Raw genomic sequence first — 17,319 nt, 5'->3', positions numbered from 1 at the left:
GCCTGCAAACACTCTTTATCAAAGATAATGGCGTGTCAGCAGCTAGCAGGTTGCTCAGAGGTTTGGCGATTTTTGAAAAATCCTTTATAAACCTCCTATAGAATCCTGCATGCCCCAGAAAGCTTCTGATTGCCTTAACATTGGCAGGTGGTGGTAACTTTTCAATTACCTCTACCTTAGCTTGATCCACCTCTATTCCCTTGTTCGAGATTTTGTGCCCAAGGACAATTCCTTCAGTTACCATAAAGTGACATTTTTCCCAGTTTAAAACAAGGTTAGTCTCTTGGCATCTCTTTAGAACAAGTGCTAGATGGTCAAGACAGGAGCTGAATGAGTCTCCAAATACTGAAAAGTCATCCATGAAGACTTCCAGAAATTTTTCCACCATATCAGAGAAAATTGAGAGCATGCACCTCTGAAAGGTTGCAGGTGCATTGCACAGGCCAAATGGCATCCTTCTGTACGCAAATACTTCAGATGGACATGTGAATGCCATTTTCTCTTGATCTTTTGGATCTACTGCAATTTGATTATAACCTGAATATCCATCCAGGAAGTAGTAGTATTCATGACCTGCCAGTCGTTCTAGCATCTGGTCTATGAATGGTAAAAGAAAAATGATCCTTTCTGGTAGCTGTATTGAGCCTTCTATAATCAATACACATACGCCTCCCAGTAACTGTTCTTGTAGGAACCAGTTCATTTTTTTCATTATGAACCACTGTCATGCCACCTTTCTTAGGGACGACTTGGACAGGGCTTACCCAGGGGCTATCAGAAATAGGATAAATAATCCCAGCCTCTAGTAACTTAGTGACCTCTTTCTGCACCACCTCCTTCATGGCTGGATTCAGCCGCCTTTGTGGTTGAACCACTGGCTTGGCGTCACCCTCCAATAGGATCTTGTGCATGCATCTAGCTGGGCTAATGCCCTTAAGATCACTGATGGACCACCCAAAAGCTGTCTTGTGTATCCTTAGCACTTGAATTAGTACTTCCTCTTCCTGTGGCTCTAAGGTAGAGCTTATGATTACAGGAAAGGTATCACCTTCTCCCAGAAATGCATATTTCAGGGATGGTGGTAATGGTTTGAGCTCGGTTTTGGGAGGTTTCTCCTCTTCCTGAGGGATTTTCAGAGGTTCTATTATTCTCTTTGATTCCTCCAAATCAGGCTGAACATCTTTAAAGATGTCCTCTAGCTCTGATTCGAGACTCTCAGCCATATTGACCTCTCTTACTAGAGAGTCAATGATATCAACACTCATGCAGTCATTTGGGGTGTCTGGATGTTGCATGGCTTTAACAACATTCAACTTGAACTCCTCCTCATTGACTCTCAGGGTTACTTCCCCTTTTTGGACGTCAATGAGGGTTCGGCCAGTTGCTAGGAAAGGTCTTCCTAGAATGAGAGTTGCACTCTTGTGCTCCTCCATTTCCAGCACCACAAAGTCAGTAGGAAAGGCAAATGGCCCAACCTTGACAATCATGTCTTCAATCACGCCTGATGGGTATTTAATGGAGCCATCAGCAAGTTGAAGACATATCCGGGTTGGTTTGATTTCTTCAGTCAAACCAAGCTTTCTAATAGTAGATGCAGGTATTAGGTTGATACTTGCCCCAAGATCACATAAAGCTTGCTTGGTGCAATTACCCTCTAATGTGCATGGTATCATAAAGCTCCCAGGATCCTTAAGCTTCTCAGGTAAGCTTTTCAGAATGACTGCACTGCATTCTTCAGTGAGGTAAACTTTTTCAGTTTCCCTCCAATCCTTCTTATGACTTAAGACTTCTTTCATGAACTTAGCATAAGAGGGTATTTGCTCAAGTGCTTCTGCAAACGGAATCTTTATTTCAAGAGTCCTGAGATAGTCTGCAAAGCGAGCAAATTGCTTATCCTGTTCCGCTTGGCGGAGTTTTTGAGGATAAGGCATTTTGGCTTTATATTCCTCAACCTTAGTTGCTGCAGGTTTATTACTTACAGAAGTGGGTTGGGAAGCCTTTTTAGAAAGGTTGTTATCAGCACTTGTATATGACTGATCCCCCACTGGCGTTTTAATGCCAGGGGGTGGAAGCTGGAGTGGCATTAGACGCCACCTCCTTATTTGTTACTGGCGTCTGAACGTCAGAACGGTGCTCCCTTTGGGCGTTCAACGCCGGAGTCATGCTTGTTTCTGGCGTTGAACGCCAGGAATGAGCATGGTCTGGGCGTTTAGCGCCAGCATTATTCCTCTCTGGGCTCTGATTGTCCTCAGAGGGATTTTGAGTAGCCATTTGTTCATTTATTGGCTTCCTGCTGCTTTGAAGTGAAGTGTTTAATGTTTTTCCACTTCTTAATTGAACTGCTTGGCATTCTTCTGTTATTTGTTTTGACAGTTGCTTTTCTGTTTGCTTTAACTGTACTTCCATGTTCCTGTTAGCCATTCTTGTTTCCTATAGTATTTCCTTGAATTCGGCTAGCTCCTGAGTTAGAAAGTCTAATTGCTGATTGAATTCATTAGCCTGATCCACAGGACTGAGTTCAGCAGTTACTGTTTTAGCTTCTTCTTTCATGGAAGATTCACTGCTTAGGTACAGATGCTGATTTCTGGCAACTGTATCAATAAGCTCTTGAGCTTCTTCAATTATTTTTCTCATATGTATAGATCCACCAGCTGGGTGATCTAGAGAAATCTGAGCTTTTTCTGTAAGCCCATAGTATAAGATGTCTAATTGCACCCACTCTAAAAATATTTCAGAGGGGCATTTTCTTAGCATCTCTCTGTATCTCTCCCAGGCATCATAAAGGGATTCATTATCTCCTTGTTTGAAGCCTTGGATGCTTAGCCTTAGCTGTGTCATCCGTTTTGGAGGGAAATAGTGATTCAGGAATTTTTCTGACAGCTGTTTCCATGTTTTTATGCTGTTCTTAGGCTGGTTATTTAACCACCTCTTAGCTTGATCTTTTACAGCAAATGAAAATAGTAATAATCTGTAGACATCCTGATCTACTTCCTTATCATGTACTGTGTCAGTAATTTGTAAAAATTGTGCCAGAAACTCTGTAGGTTCTTCATGTGGAAGACCGGAATACTGGCAGTTTTGCTGCACCATGATAATGAGCTAAGGATTCAACTCAAAGCTACTAACTCCAATGGAGGGTATACAGATACTACTCCCATATGAAGCAGTAGTGGGGTTAGCATATGACCCCAGAGTCCTCCTGAACTGTTCATTTCCACTTAGTTCCATGATGGAATAAAGGAGATGATATGTATGTTGATATTATTTTTCTTTTGAATTTTGAATTTTATGATGAAAGAGAAAAACACACAAAAGACACAAGACTTAAAATTTTTAGATCTAATGCTTCTTATTTTCGAAAATTTTTGGAGGGAAAATACCAAGGAACACCAAACTTAAAAATTTTAAGATCAAAACACAAGAAAGACTCAAGAACACCTTGAAGATTCACAAGAACACCAAGAACAAAAGAAAGAACACCAAACTTAAAATTTTTAGAAAACCAAGACAAATTTTCGAAAATTAAAGAAAACTTAACAAGAAAACACCAAACTTAGAGTTTGGCACAAGATTCAATCAAGAAAAATTATTTTTGAAAAAGATTTTAAAGAAGATACCCAATTATCAAGAACAACTACTAATGCTCCAGCCAATTGGGCAGTAACTTCAGTGTTGATTTTAAAGATATATTATATTTATGGATAAAAGTATAATTTTTGAAAGTTAATATTTTGAAAAAGCACAAGAAAAACAAGAAAAGACACAAAGCAAGAAAAACTCAAGATCAAACAAGCAAAATAAACAAGAACAACTTGAAGATCAATGAAGAACAAAGAACACAAGTTCGAAAATTTAAAGAAAAATATAAAATATGCAATTAACACCAAACTTAGAACAAGACACTAAACTCACGAAAATTTACAATTAATTAAGAAAAATAATATTTTTGAAAAGAAACTATCCTATCAGGATTTAACGACTCTATAACAATAAAAATAATTTATTCCTAATCTAAGAAATAAAATAAACCTTTAGTTGTTCAAACTCGAACAATCCCCGGCAACGGCGCCAAAAACTTGGTGCACGAAATTGCAATCACACTTTTTGCAATCCGCACAACTAACCAGCAAGTGCACTGGGTCGTCCAAGTAATACCTTACGTGAGTAAGGGTCGAATCTCACGGAGATTGTTGGATTGAAGCAAGCTATATTTATTTTATTGATCTTAGTCAGGATACCAATAGGATTCTTTAGCCTTGTATAAAGTAAAAAGGGCATAAAATAAATAGTTGTTACTTTAATAATGGAGAATATGTTGGAGTTTTGGAGATGCTTTGTCCTCTGAATTTCAACTTTTCCTTGAAATCCTTTTCCCACACGCAAGGTTCCTTCCATGGCAAGCTCTATGTAGGGTGTCACCGTTGTCAATGGCTACTTCCCATCCTCTCAGTGAAAATGGTCCAAATGCTCTGTCACAGCACGGCTAATCATCTGTCGGTTCTCAATCAGGTTGGAATAGAATCAATTGATTCTTTTGCGTCTGTCACTAACGCCCAGCCTTCAGGAGTTTGAAGCTCGTCACAGTCATTCAATCCCAGAATCCTATTCGGAATACCACAGACAAGGTTTAGACTTTCTGGATTCTCATGAATGCCGCCATCAATCCGGCTTATACCACGAAGATTCTGATTAAAGAATCTAAGAGATACTCATTCAATCTGATATAGAACGGAGGTGGTTGTCAGGCACACGTTCATGGATTGAGGAAGGTGATGAGTGTCACGGATCATCACCTTCTCCATAATTAAGCGCGAATGAACATCTTAGATAAGAACAAGCGTGTTTGAATGGAAAACAAAAGTAATTGAATTAATTCATCGAGACGCTGCAGAGCTCCTCACCCCCAACAATGGAGTTTAGAGACTCATGCTGCCAAAGAGTGTATAATTCAGATCTGAAAATATCATGAGGTACAAGATAAGTCTCTAAAAGTTGTTTAAATAGTAAACTAGTAACCTAGGTTTATAGAATATGAGTGAACTAAGATAATTGGTGCAGAAATCCACTTCTGGGGCCCACTTGGTGTGTGCTGGGGCTGAGACTAAAGCTATCCATGAGCTGAGGCTTTTCTTGGAGTTGAACTCCAAGTTATAACGTGTTTTGGGCGTTCAACTCCGGATCATGACGTGTTTCTGGCGTTTAACTCCAGACAGCAGCATGTACTTGGCGTTCAATGCCAAGTTACGTCGTCTATCTTCGCGCAAAGTATGGACTATTATATATTGCTGGAAAGCCGTGGATGTCTACTTTCCAGCATCGTTGAGAGCGCGCCAATTGGCTCCTGTAGCTCCAAAAAATCCATTCCGAGTGCAGGGAGGTCAGGATCCAACAGCATCAGTAGTCCTTTTTCAGCCTAACTCAGATTTTTGCTCAGCTCCCTCAATTTCAGCCAGAAATTACCTGAAATCACAGAAAAACACACAAACTCATAGTAAAGTCCAGAAATATGATTTTTGCCTTAAAACTAATAATATTCTACTAAAAACTAATTAAAACATACTAAAATCTACATGAAATTACCCCCAAAAAGCATATAAAATATCCGCTCATCATAAGGTCAAGTGGTTCACCGTTTCGTCTATGGTAGCCATGAAATCCCCTTGCTTCCTTCGGAACCCTTCTTACTCTTGTAAGAATGCTTGAAGGTCTTGTTCTTCTTGGGGCAATGGTTGAAAAATTTCACACTTGGGTGAAAATTGAGGTTCATAATTCGGGAAAAAGGTTGTATAGTTGGAAGGTGTGTCATGTGGGTGGAGATATTGAGGTGGTGTATAAGGGGGTGATGGTTTATGTGGTTGGTAACATGGTGTATAGACATGTTAATTCCATGGAAGTGTATGGTGTGGTGCTTGAAGGATTGGTGGTTGAGGGTTGTGTATGGGGTTTGGGGGAGGATTTGGCTCGTTGTAGTATAGGGAAGATTGCTCCTCCCTCAATCGATTCTCCCACTCCATGAAGCAATCCCAATTTGAATTCATCATATCCTACAAAATACTCACAACCAAGCTCCAAGCAAAGGGTGATAGCTCATAAAGAAAGTAAGAAATAAAAGCAAAAGACCTAAATAAACAAGAAAAATAAACACCTAAGTATTAGCAAAAATTAAACAACCAAATAACCAAAAGGTAAGATATTTACACTATCAACATATTAACAACAACCAAAAGATAGCACTCAATTGCGTCCCTGGCAACGGCGCCAAAAACTTGATAGAGAGAATCACGATGGTTCGAAAATTTTAGCACAATAATTTCTTCATTGATAGCATAGTCCAAACCAACAAATAATCCTCTCAATCAAAGTTTAATTTTCAAATAATAAATAACTGAGATCAAGAGTAATTCAACCTCGGGTCGTCTTCCCCAGGATGCAATTGAAATGTCACACTTTTGGTTGTGGAAACAAAAGGGGTTTTTGGAATGAAAGAACGGAAGATTAAAAGAACTAAGAAATAAAAGAACTAATAAATGATCAAAATTGATATTAGTGCAAGTAAAAAGAGAATAAGATCAAAACTAGTGAAAATTCTAAAATGCATAAAAGAGCCTTGGCTTGGGAATGAGAGTCTAAGGAATCCTATCATTGCCATAACCACAACTATGGTAATTATCATGAGTTAATCTTGCTTCGTTAATCCCTAACATTGAGAAATAGGTCAAGCAAGCATAATTGACCTTAATCCATAAGTCCTAGCAAACTTACCAAAGTAGTTGATAAAAGGCTAGCTTTAATGGAAACAAGAGTCAACTAACTTCCCAAGAATTATCACTAAATGTCGGACATTATGACTCTAGTATCCTAAGAACTCAAACTCCAAGCCAAGGTGTGAAAATGTACTCAAAATCCATAATGGGCATTTTCACAAACACCTTGTGTGCATAAAAGTAAAACATGGAAAATTGCAAGGAAAATAGAAAACTATAACCAACTATCAATAATATCAACAAGAGACAAGCAATCAAGTATAAAGAAAGCATAAGATATGAAATTCGTTAATCAAAACTTCAAGAAACTCAAAATTGCAATTATAAACAAGTAACTTGAACCAAAGCAAATGAAAGTAAATGTGCTATAATTAAAGAGGAAATTGAGAGTACTTATAATAAAGATGAGCAAAATCAAAGATCAAAACTTCTATAAAATGCTACAATTGAACCCTAATTAAAACACTAAGAGAGCTATCCCTAATCTACACTACTCCTACTCCTACTACTATGGAAAAATGTAAAAATAATGTTCTAAGTCCTAATTCTACTTAATGCCTTCATATGTGTTGATACTCCCTTCATATAGCACTTCAATTTAGCCTCTAGCCTTCAAAGATTGGGCCAAAAGCCCTCAGAAATCGTGCAGCACGTGTTTCATTAATGAAACCACGTGCAGGGTCCTGTGCGTACGCACAGGTGCTTGTGCGCACGCACACATACAAATCTCTTGTGCGTACGCACACTTTGCTGTGTGTGCTTTTCCTTTTTTTTCATGTGTTATCCCTTGTACAGGCTTTCTTCCACTTTTGCTTAGCCAATCTTGCCTCAATGATCTGAAATTACTCACAAAACATATCACGGCATCGAATGGCATGAAAGTGGAATCAAAATAACTAATTTAGGCACAAAAATGCATGTTTTCACATTTAGGTTTAATTTAGGGATCAAACACAAAAGTATGCTATTTTGGTGCTTAAGTGTGAGTTTATGTGATAAAATCCATCCAAATTTAGTCAAAATATATCATGAGATATGGACTCATCAGTTACCGATGTGTTGTCTCTGAGAATTAAAGAAGTTGAATTGAGGGAAGATTACAATAGGCTTTTATTGCAAGAGAAATTTTTTTTGTACCAAAAATCTAGAAAGTAATGGGTCAAGTATGGGGATAGAAACACTAAATTCTTTCATCTTCAGACTTTGGTGCGTAGAAACCATAATAGAGTATATGGATTATATGTTAGAGATGGATCTTGGTCTACTGATCCAGATATTCTCCACAAAGAAGCCTTCTCTTTTTACAAGAATCTCTATGGTACAACAGAAGAGGTTGAGGTTGATTGTTTAGGGGATGTTCCGATGCCCACTCTAAGCACCAAGGCTTGTGTTAAGTTAATTGACCCTGTTCTTTTGCGGAAGTCAAGTCAGTAGTATACAATACGAGCCTTTTTAAGGCTCCTGGTCTAGATGACTTTCAAGCTTATTTTTTTTAAGAATATTAGGAGATAGTAGACACTGAGATTTGGAATATCGTACGGAGCGCTTTTTTAGGAGAGTACTTAAATTCTAGCATCATGGAAAATCATATTGTGCTTATTCCCAAAATTGATAACCCTATCTTTTGAAGGATTTCAAGCCTATTAGCTTGTGTAATGTTGTTTATAAAATTATCACCAAAGTATTGACTAATCGACTTTGGCCCTTTCTTCCAGATATTGTTAGTCCTTTACAAGGAGGTTTTATTCCGGATCATGGTGCTCCTGATAATATTATTGTGGTAAAAGAAATTATGAATTTCATGAAGCACACAAAATCCAAGAAAGGTACTCTTGCTTTTAAAATTGATCTTGAAAAAGCTTATGATAGGGTGGATTGGAGGTTTTTGGAGAGTACTCTCATTGCTTTTAGTTTTCCCATCATCACTGTTAATTTGATTATGAGTTGTGTCTGTGCATCATCTCTTTCTATTATGTGGAATGGGAATAGATTGGATAGTAGTTTTTCTCCTAGAAGGAGGCTTAGACAGGGTGATCTAATGTCTCCTTATTTATTTGTGCTTTGTATGAAAAGACTTGCTTGCTATATATCTCATAAGGTGGTCGAGGGTGTATGGAAACCAGTTTCTGTTACTAAGGGTGGCCCAAAATTTTCTCATTTGATATTTGCAGATGATCTCTTACTTTTTTGTTAAGCTACAAAGAGTCAGGTCCAAATGGTCATGCATTCTCTCAACATTTTTTGCAAGGCATCTGACATAAAAGTAAATCTTGAAAAGTCTAAAGTTTTTTGTTCTAAAAATGTGACTGTTCATAGAAGAGATATTTTTACTAGTGTTTCTTCAATACGTTTTGCTTTAGACTTAGGAAGATATCTTGGAGTTAACCTTAATCATTCCCGTACTAGTAGGACTTTTTTTCATTCGGTGATTGAAAAGGTGAGGGGAAAATTAGCTAATTGGAAAGGAAGACTTCTAAATAAAGCAGGGAGAGTTTGCCTGATCAATTTTGTTGCAGCATCCATTCTTGTCTATCATATGTAGGTATCTTTTTTTTCAAATTGGGTTTGTGATAAATTGTCTTCTATGATGAGACAGTTCCTTTGGAAGGGTCAAGTTGATGGCAGAAGTCTTTCTCTTATTAATTGGAGGACCGTGGTCACTCCAAAGAATTTTGGTGGCTTGGGTGTTAGAGATCTTGTGTGTGCTAATATATCTATACTTGATAAATTGATTTGGCAACTTTTTCATTGTAAGGACAAGCCTTGGGTTGCTCTATTGAAGGCAAAGAATTTGAGGAATGAGGGAGTTTTAGATGGTCCTGTCCCTTGCAACGCTTCTCATATTTGGAAGAGTATCTCAAAGGCTTTTGGTTCTCTTAAGGATGCTTTCTCTTGGTGAGTTGGGTCACTTGATCAATCTTTTTAGTTTGACAATTGGAGTATTGAGGGCTCAATTGCTCAAGATGTCCCTTTTGAACATATATTTAACTCTGATTTAACTATTAGAGACGTTTGGAAAGATGGTCAATGGAATCTCCATTATATTTTCTCTAACATTCCAGAAGATGTCAAACAGCATTTGAATGCTTATAATCCAAATTTGAATGCTGGAGAGAGTTCCGATTGGTTATGAGGTGTGACATCTTATAGACTCTACTCAGCTAGAAGTGGATACAATTGGCTAGCCAAAAGAAAGTTTGACTCAAATGAGCGTGATAATTGATTGTGGGTATGGCGACTGCATATTCCTAAGATGTACAAGTTCTTGATTTGGCTCAGTCTTCATAACGTTATTCCTACGGTAGAGTTTCATTTGGGTCGTGGCTTAGCTTTATCTAGCACTTGTCATCTGTGTTAGAATGGTTCTGAATCCATTCTTCATTGTCTTCGGGAGTGACCTAGTGCCAAGGAGGTCTAGAACTTTTTAGGCCTGTATTCAGATAACTCGAATTTACGTGATTGGCTCTACAAAGGTGCAAGGAGTGGAGATATTTTTCTTTTCTTTTCGACCATCTAGTGGATTTAGAGAAATATGAATCGTGACTTATTTAATATAGATGACTCTTTGAGTGCTAGTAAAGTGGTGAGTTTGATTTGTAGGTCAGTAAGGGAGTTCCACACTATTTTTGCTATGCATCAATCTTTGTCTCCTCCTTTACTTTGTTTGCGTTGGGTTCCACCTCCAGTTCATTCTGTTAAATTGAATTGTGATGCTAGTTGTTTTGCTCCTTTTGGCTATGCTGGTTTTGGTTGTATCATTCGCAACTCTGATGGATGTTGGTTGAAAGGTTGCACTAGGAAAGTCGAAGTGTGCAGTGTTCTTTTCACTGAATTGTATGCGATTTGGAGAGGTTTACTTCTAGCTTGGGATAGTAGATTTCGTGAGGTTATTTATGAAACTGACTATTTAGAAATTCTTTTCTTGGTAAACTAAAGAATACTTGGTAAGGATATTCCAGAATGGGATTTAGTAAAGTATATACAGGAGGTTATGAATTGGAATTGGAGAGTCTCTATTCTTTTAATTCTGAGAAATACAAATAGTGTTGCAGATTGTATGACTAAAACAGCTGCTTATGGCGCCGACATTCACTCGAATTGGAGTCAACCATGGAGTGAGTTTCAACATATAATAGATTTAGATATGAACCTAATTTTGTCTCTATTTTTTTTCTTTCTTTTCTATTTAGTAAAAAAAAAAGACAAATTAGTCTGTATAGCAAATTATTCGCTTGTATAAAACAACTGATCCATTTAAAAAATTATGAAGACTATTTTTTATGCTGTTATTGGAAAAAAGACTCTCCTTATATCAGTTGAAAATAAAATAGAAACTCATTAACGAAAAATTCGGACAAAACCAAATGAACAAGAACTACTCATTTACATAACTGTTGCCTTCTCTAAATATATGCTTTAGAACTACCATTCAATGTTGTTTTATTAAAGCTCGAAAAGGCGATACAATGGGTGCAACAATATGAGAATCTTGAGTAGCCATAGCCTCATTGACGCACTAGGGATAACCCAAAGAAAATAGCCCGTCATTGTTGTTGAGCAAACTCCCAAATCTGCGCTAAAAGCAAGCACTAATATACCCTGATGATGATGCCACTACAAGCGGCTAAAGTCAGAGCATTTCCCCGAACCATCTATATTTATTTGAGTCAGTGTTTCGGCTGTGTCATACTGTCATGCAACTTGAATGATGAAAAATTCAACCACACAACTCTTATTCTTGTTCATGAAATCCATAGCCATCTAATATTCGTTTGCAAGACAAAAACTCCTACGAGAAGCCCATAAATTACAAGAAGTTAATGCAAAAAAGAGGAGCCAAAGTACCACATTTTAACAAGAGTAACCTGTTTTAAATTGTCTCTGATCAGTTTTGAACTTGAGCATTTTAAAAAATAAAAAATAAAAGTTACTATTATATCTTGATTAAATAATAATAATAGAGATTGATTTATCTAATTTTATACCAAAATTTGACGTGACTATTGATTTGTCTAACAAAATAAAATATTAAAAAATTAAAAACTAATTTAATTATTAAAATTTGTTAAAAATTAAATTATTTAACTAAAATTTTTTTAAGAACTAATTTTAAATATTACCCAAAAGTTAATTATTTAAAAGAGAAGAATTATATAAATTAAATTTAGCAAAGACTAAGGATAGATATTAGGATAGAGTATGGGTTTACAGAATATCCTACCCTATCTGCAGTCCTAATATATTATATAATATATATGTCAAAGTTATGTATGTAGTGAAAAACGTGAGTGTTGAACTCATAATTTTTCTCTTATAAAAACTTGAAATAATCATTAAACTAATTGATGATCATATTATTTATAATTTTATATTAGATATTTTTAAGATTTTATTATTTTTAATTTTAATTTAAACTTAATTTTTTATTTTCTATTTTATTCATATATGTATGAAATTTGGAATTGTGGAATTTTATATTTGTTTGAAATTTTTTTATTTTTTTACGTGAAGGATCGGGTAGGGTAGGGTTTAGAACTTTAGGGTGCGGGTAGGGTTAGGGTTGAAAAATTCTCAACCTACGAGTAGAATAGAGTAAAATTTTAAAAAAATTTTCAACTCGTGGATAAAATTAGGATAGAGTCCAAATCCTACTCTACCCTACCCATTGTCAACCCTATATTCGACTCGCCTCTATCCAGTTAGAATGGATAACTATTAAAATCTAGGAGAGTGTTAGGTAAACAATGACCATCTTGAACAATATGAACAACCACCAATCAAATAAAAACACACTACACCTCCTAATTAACCATCTAAATCTTAATATTAAAATAAACATTCGTACACCTAGTGAAATGAACATCCAATATATCTATTATTCACATTGTTTAATATTTTCATTGTCTACCAATACTTTTCCTAAAATCAATATGGCTGCATTTGTTTACAGGGACAGGACACTAAGACAGGGACACTGAGATACAAAATCGTGTTTGGCAGGGGAGACACGGATATAGACAATGTGTCCAGAGACACTGAATTAGTGTATTTTGTGTCCATCCTGACAGGAAGGACACGGAGACACTAACAAGGGACACAACTTATTTTTTATTTTTTCTTTCATTATTCTTGTTAATTTTTCATAATTATATTTTTTTATTGTTATATTTTTTATCTCAAATTTTTTGAATAAAAAAAAATGAGAATAAATTGAATTTTCATAATTTGCTTTAGTTTATTACCAAACAGAATACAAGAATATAAAATTTTGTGTCTCTATCCATCAGTATTTTGTCCTATCTTGTTCTCAGTGTCTTGTCTTATCCTGTTCTTAGAAACAAACGCAGCCTATGAGACGAATTTTTAGAGAGAGGAGTCTTGGACGAAGGCGGTACCCATTAGGGATGTCAATGGGGTCGGGGACGGGGCGGGGACGGGGATGCCTCCCTGCTCCCCGTCTCCGCTCCCAGAATTAATTCTTGTCCCCGTCCCGTTCCCTGCTATGGGAGAATAATTGTCCCCATCCCCGTTTCCCGCATTCTCCACGGGGCCTCATTCCCCATCTCTCTCTATGTTTAATATTCATATAAAAATTATAATAAAAAATATCAAAAAAACCAAAAAACAAACTACAAAATATTATTACAAACACACAAACATATCTTATCCGAGATTATAAGTACAGAGATATAACATAGCAAATCATAGTCTATAAAATAAAATCTTAAACAATAGGGTTAGGATTTTTCAATAAATGAAATTACTAAAAAAACTCCTATATTAGAAATAAAATAAAGGTTATTAAGTAAGTTCAAAAATTCGAAAAATTATCGGAGATGGGACGGAGATCGCTGCTCGAACCGCCGCGCTTGTCTCGAAAAAATTTCGCTCTCCATTTCTATCCCCACCAAAAAAATTCTCCACCATTAAGACCTCATTCAAAACAGTCTCCGAAAAAATTCCCGCCTCTTAAAAACTTTTGACTCCCCTAGGTACCCATTATCATTTCTAAGCCAAGGCATTTAACATGACAAAATGACAAATGACAAATAACAAATCCTAATTACAAGTAGATCTAATAGACTTAAATAATTATCCCAAGTGTATGTATAAATTAAGAATATCATTAAAAGAATATTATTAATTAACAACCTATCATACGCATGTCAGGTTTAATCTTATCTCAATAACAAAAAAATAAAAAAAGTTTAATCTTATCAACTTTTTCGTATTTTGGCCCTTACTTGCCTATCCAGCTTTTTATTCTCCACCAGACAACCGTTTCTTTTCACTTTTTGGTGAATAGAAGAAGCGATAATTGCATGAGTGCGTATGGTGGTGTGTGTCATGCATTTGATACTGCCATCTCTGATCATAAGAAAAAAATATAAATGACAGAAAAATTCGCAGTGACAGAAAGATTGTGAAACAATTCCAATTCTAAATCCTCTTCTACAGTCTCACTAATAATCATCCACCACAATAATAATAATAATAATAATAATAATAATAATAATAATAATAATGTATGACACTATTCTGTTTTCAAACAACCATGATTTGATCTCTCTTCCACATTCTTTTTCGTCATCAATTCCACCAATTCATTCATATTACATTAATAATTTTCCTTCTTCTTTTTCGGCGCCCGAATCCTACGAACCGTGAAAGCCTTTGTCCACGTAACAAGTACGAGGTCAGAGTTTTAAGATTTCAAATTCTCTCTGTTGTTTTTTTAATTTTCTATATATTTTGTTTTCAACATTCATATGGAGAACCGAATTCAAGCCAAAATCATAGAAACAGTGTGAATCGAGTGTCGGAGTTTTTTCTTTTGTAAATGTATTTGTTTGTTTTATTCTGGATTCTCTCACTCCAGACTAGCAATTTTGTCGTTTTATTCTACATTTGTATTTATTTTTTTCATTTATCACTTCGATAAAATAATTAATTTTGTCGGCATAATAAACAACACTGATATAATTCACCAAAAAAAAAAAAAAATTAACACTCTTATATCGACTGAAACCATTTCAGTAGATAGAAGTGAAGCCATGGAATCTAAAGCTATTCAAAGGTTACAGTTTCCAGCCATGGTGTATTCAGATAAGGGTGGAAGAACAGTACCAAGTGGTTCTCTTAACATGTCTTGTGGTTTTATGGAACATAAGAAGCTTCGGGTTTTTGTTTCAGTGCCTTCGGTGAAGATTCAACAGAGAAATCTCCCTTTGAAGATTGCATGTTCTTGTAACAAAGTTCCAGGTTGGTAAGATAATTAATTAATGACTTTCTTAATATAATTTTTATTGCAATCATACTTTCGTGTTAATTTTTTTTTTTCAAATTTGTAGCTTCAACATTGAAATCTGAAAGCTTTAAGACTCCTCTCAGTGAAGAGTTGATTCTGAAGGTAAAAAAGTATGACACATTTCATCTTTCTTATGGTGTGGTTATGGATATGCCATTATTATCTTACTTGATTGAACATTTAAATTTCAGAGTAAATCCAAAGAGGTGGAGCCGTATTTAAGTGGACGCTGTATATATCTTGTTGGTTAGTCTTTTGGTTCAAATACTCGTGCTTATGTTGTATACATTAATTACTATAGATGCCAAGTATAATTGTTAATTACTCTGGTCCTCTTCAATTTCTGGGTTTTGAGATTGCAGGAATGATGGGATCCGGAAAGACAACTGTAGGGAAGATTCTGTCACAAGTGCTTTGTTATTCGTTTTTTGATAGGTTGGTACTGTAATTAAGATCAGAAATTATTTCAAGGGAACAATATATGTATATAGTTCCACCTCAACATTTTCTGTAGCAATCTTTTTTCATGGGACCAGCGATACATTGATTGAGGAGGAGGTTGATGGAACTTCAGTAGCTGATATATTCAAGCACTATGGAGAGACTTTTTTCCGTGATAAAGAGGTCAGTTAAAAAATATCTTCAGTTTATGCGATATAAATCTCCTTACCTTTGTGTAATAAGGACACTTGTTATTGTATCATATCAATGTTTATGTGATTCTTTTGTTGTTTTATTATTATTATCACAATATAGCCATTCATTTTCTGTGGTTATTTTCACGGTTGCAGACTGAGGTGTTGCGGAAGTTGTCAATGACGCATAGACATGTTATATCCACCGGTGGAGGTGCTGTTGTGAGGCCTATTAATTGGTATACCAATTTAATCTTCATGTTAACGATGAACTCTTATGGAGATTATTGAGTCTTCACTCATACTTAATTATATGTGGAATTGCTAGGAAATATATGCACAAAGGGGTTAGCATATGGTTGGATGTACCTGTAGAAGCATTGGCTCAGAGAATAACAGCTGTAGGAACTAATTCTCGCCCACTTCTACATTCTGAAGTAGGAGATGCATACACTAAGGTAGTAATCAATATGAATTTGATCACAAAGTGGGGCAATTGGGATCAATATTGATTTTACACTTTGGATTTAATTTGCAGACTTTCATGCGTTTGTCTTCTCTTTTTGAAGAACGAAGCCAAGCATATGCAAATGCCAATGCCAAGGTCTCCTTGGAAAGTATGGTTCTCAATAATATTATTTCTTCTTCTCTAGTACCTTACTTAAATATGTGGGAATATAGCACTAGAGTAACATAACTATCTCATGGTATGCTTCCTAGAAAATCTGTATATGATTATTGTGTTATTTTGCAGATATAGCAGCAAAACTGGGCCAAAAAGATGTATCAGATTTGACTCCAACTGCTATTGCAATTGAGGTCATGTCACTTTCTGCCTTATTACCTTCTGATTCCTAAACTTAATTGTTTGCTCTTGATTACATACAATTGAAAACATTAGTAGAATTACCATTGGAACGCTTTCACTTATCTGACTTGAGGCTGTGTATTTCTCAGGCTCTGGAACAAATCCTAGGCTTTCTAAAGAGTGAAGATGGATATTGCTAGCTCAAGCTGGTTATAATTTCTCTTCAAACCTCATTTAGTGCAGGAGAATATGCTTTTCCTTTGTATTTGGAAAGAATTGATGTAATGCGGCACCAACATGGCACATATTTAATGTTCATGCACGATTAGTATTACATAATTTGAGAGGAACTGGAAGCAGCAAGTATTCAGTATATACAGTTTTGATTTTTTGTTCCATTATAAACAAGCCCAGAGCATGTGCATTGTAATATGATATGGTTATATCAGTTTTGTGTACGCTTTCATACGTCTGCTCTTGTGGTAAAGTGACCCTAAATTCATTCTCTTCCACTTGGCATACACTGGTGTTCAATTAACATTATCTTGTCCATTTGCGCTTATGTTTAACTGCCCTCTCCAGAGATGAACAAATTTATTACTAGTTCATAAGCTTGAACAATAATAATATACTTAACTAATTATCCATACTAGCCATACCAAAACTTTTTTTTAAAACCTTTTAGGTAATATTAATATATAATTCCTCTTGTTTGAGAATTTGGATTAGCAATTACTCTCTAAGAAATGTTTGGAACTTTGGATTACTGTCTAATAGTTAAGGGAACAAAATAGAATGGAGAAA

The 17,319-nt window shown here is 35.7% G+C and overlaps 1 protein-coding gene across 2 annotated transcripts; it reads left to right on the top strand.

Moving 5' to 3' along the window:
• Positions 1–14,144: 14,144 nt before the first annotated feature.
• Positions 14,145–17,034, top strand: LOC112715832 (shikimate kinase 1, chloroplastic). 2 transcript variants are annotated; one of them, XM_025767655.3, is made up of 11 exons: positions 14,145–14,460; positions 14,802–15,026; positions 15,116–15,174; positions 15,264–15,318; positions 15,435–15,507; positions 15,609–15,696; positions 15,864–15,946; positions 16,036–16,165; positions 16,246–16,324; positions 16,462–16,526; positions 16,665–17,034. In XM_025767655.3, the coding sequence occupies exons 2-11, from the start codon at positions 14,819–14,821 to the stop codon at positions 16,713–16,715; spliced, it is 891 nt and encodes a 296-aa protein (XP_025623440.1). In that variant the 5' UTR covers positions 14,145–14,460; positions 14,802–14,818; the 3' UTR covers positions 16,716–17,034. The 2 variants fall into 2 exon arrangements, with proteins under 2 accessions (XP_025623440.1, XP_072061148.1); XM_072205047.1 differs by lacking the exon at positions 14,145–14,460 and having other exon boundaries at positions 14,639–15,026.
• The last annotated feature ends 285 nt before the right edge of the window (positions 17,035–17,319 follow it).

This window comes from Arachis hypogaea, chromosome 10 (assembly GCF_003086295.3).
Source record: "Arachis hypogaea cultivar Tifrunner chromosome 10, arahy.Tifrunner.gnm2.J5K5, whole genome shotgun sequence".
NCBI classification, from domain to species: Eukaryota; Viridiplantae; Streptophyta; class Magnoliopsida; order Fabales; family Fabaceae; genus Arachis; species Arachis hypogaea.
The sequence above is the reverse complement of the archived record's forward strand: the minus strand, read 5'-3'. Positions and strand labels throughout refer to the sequence as shown.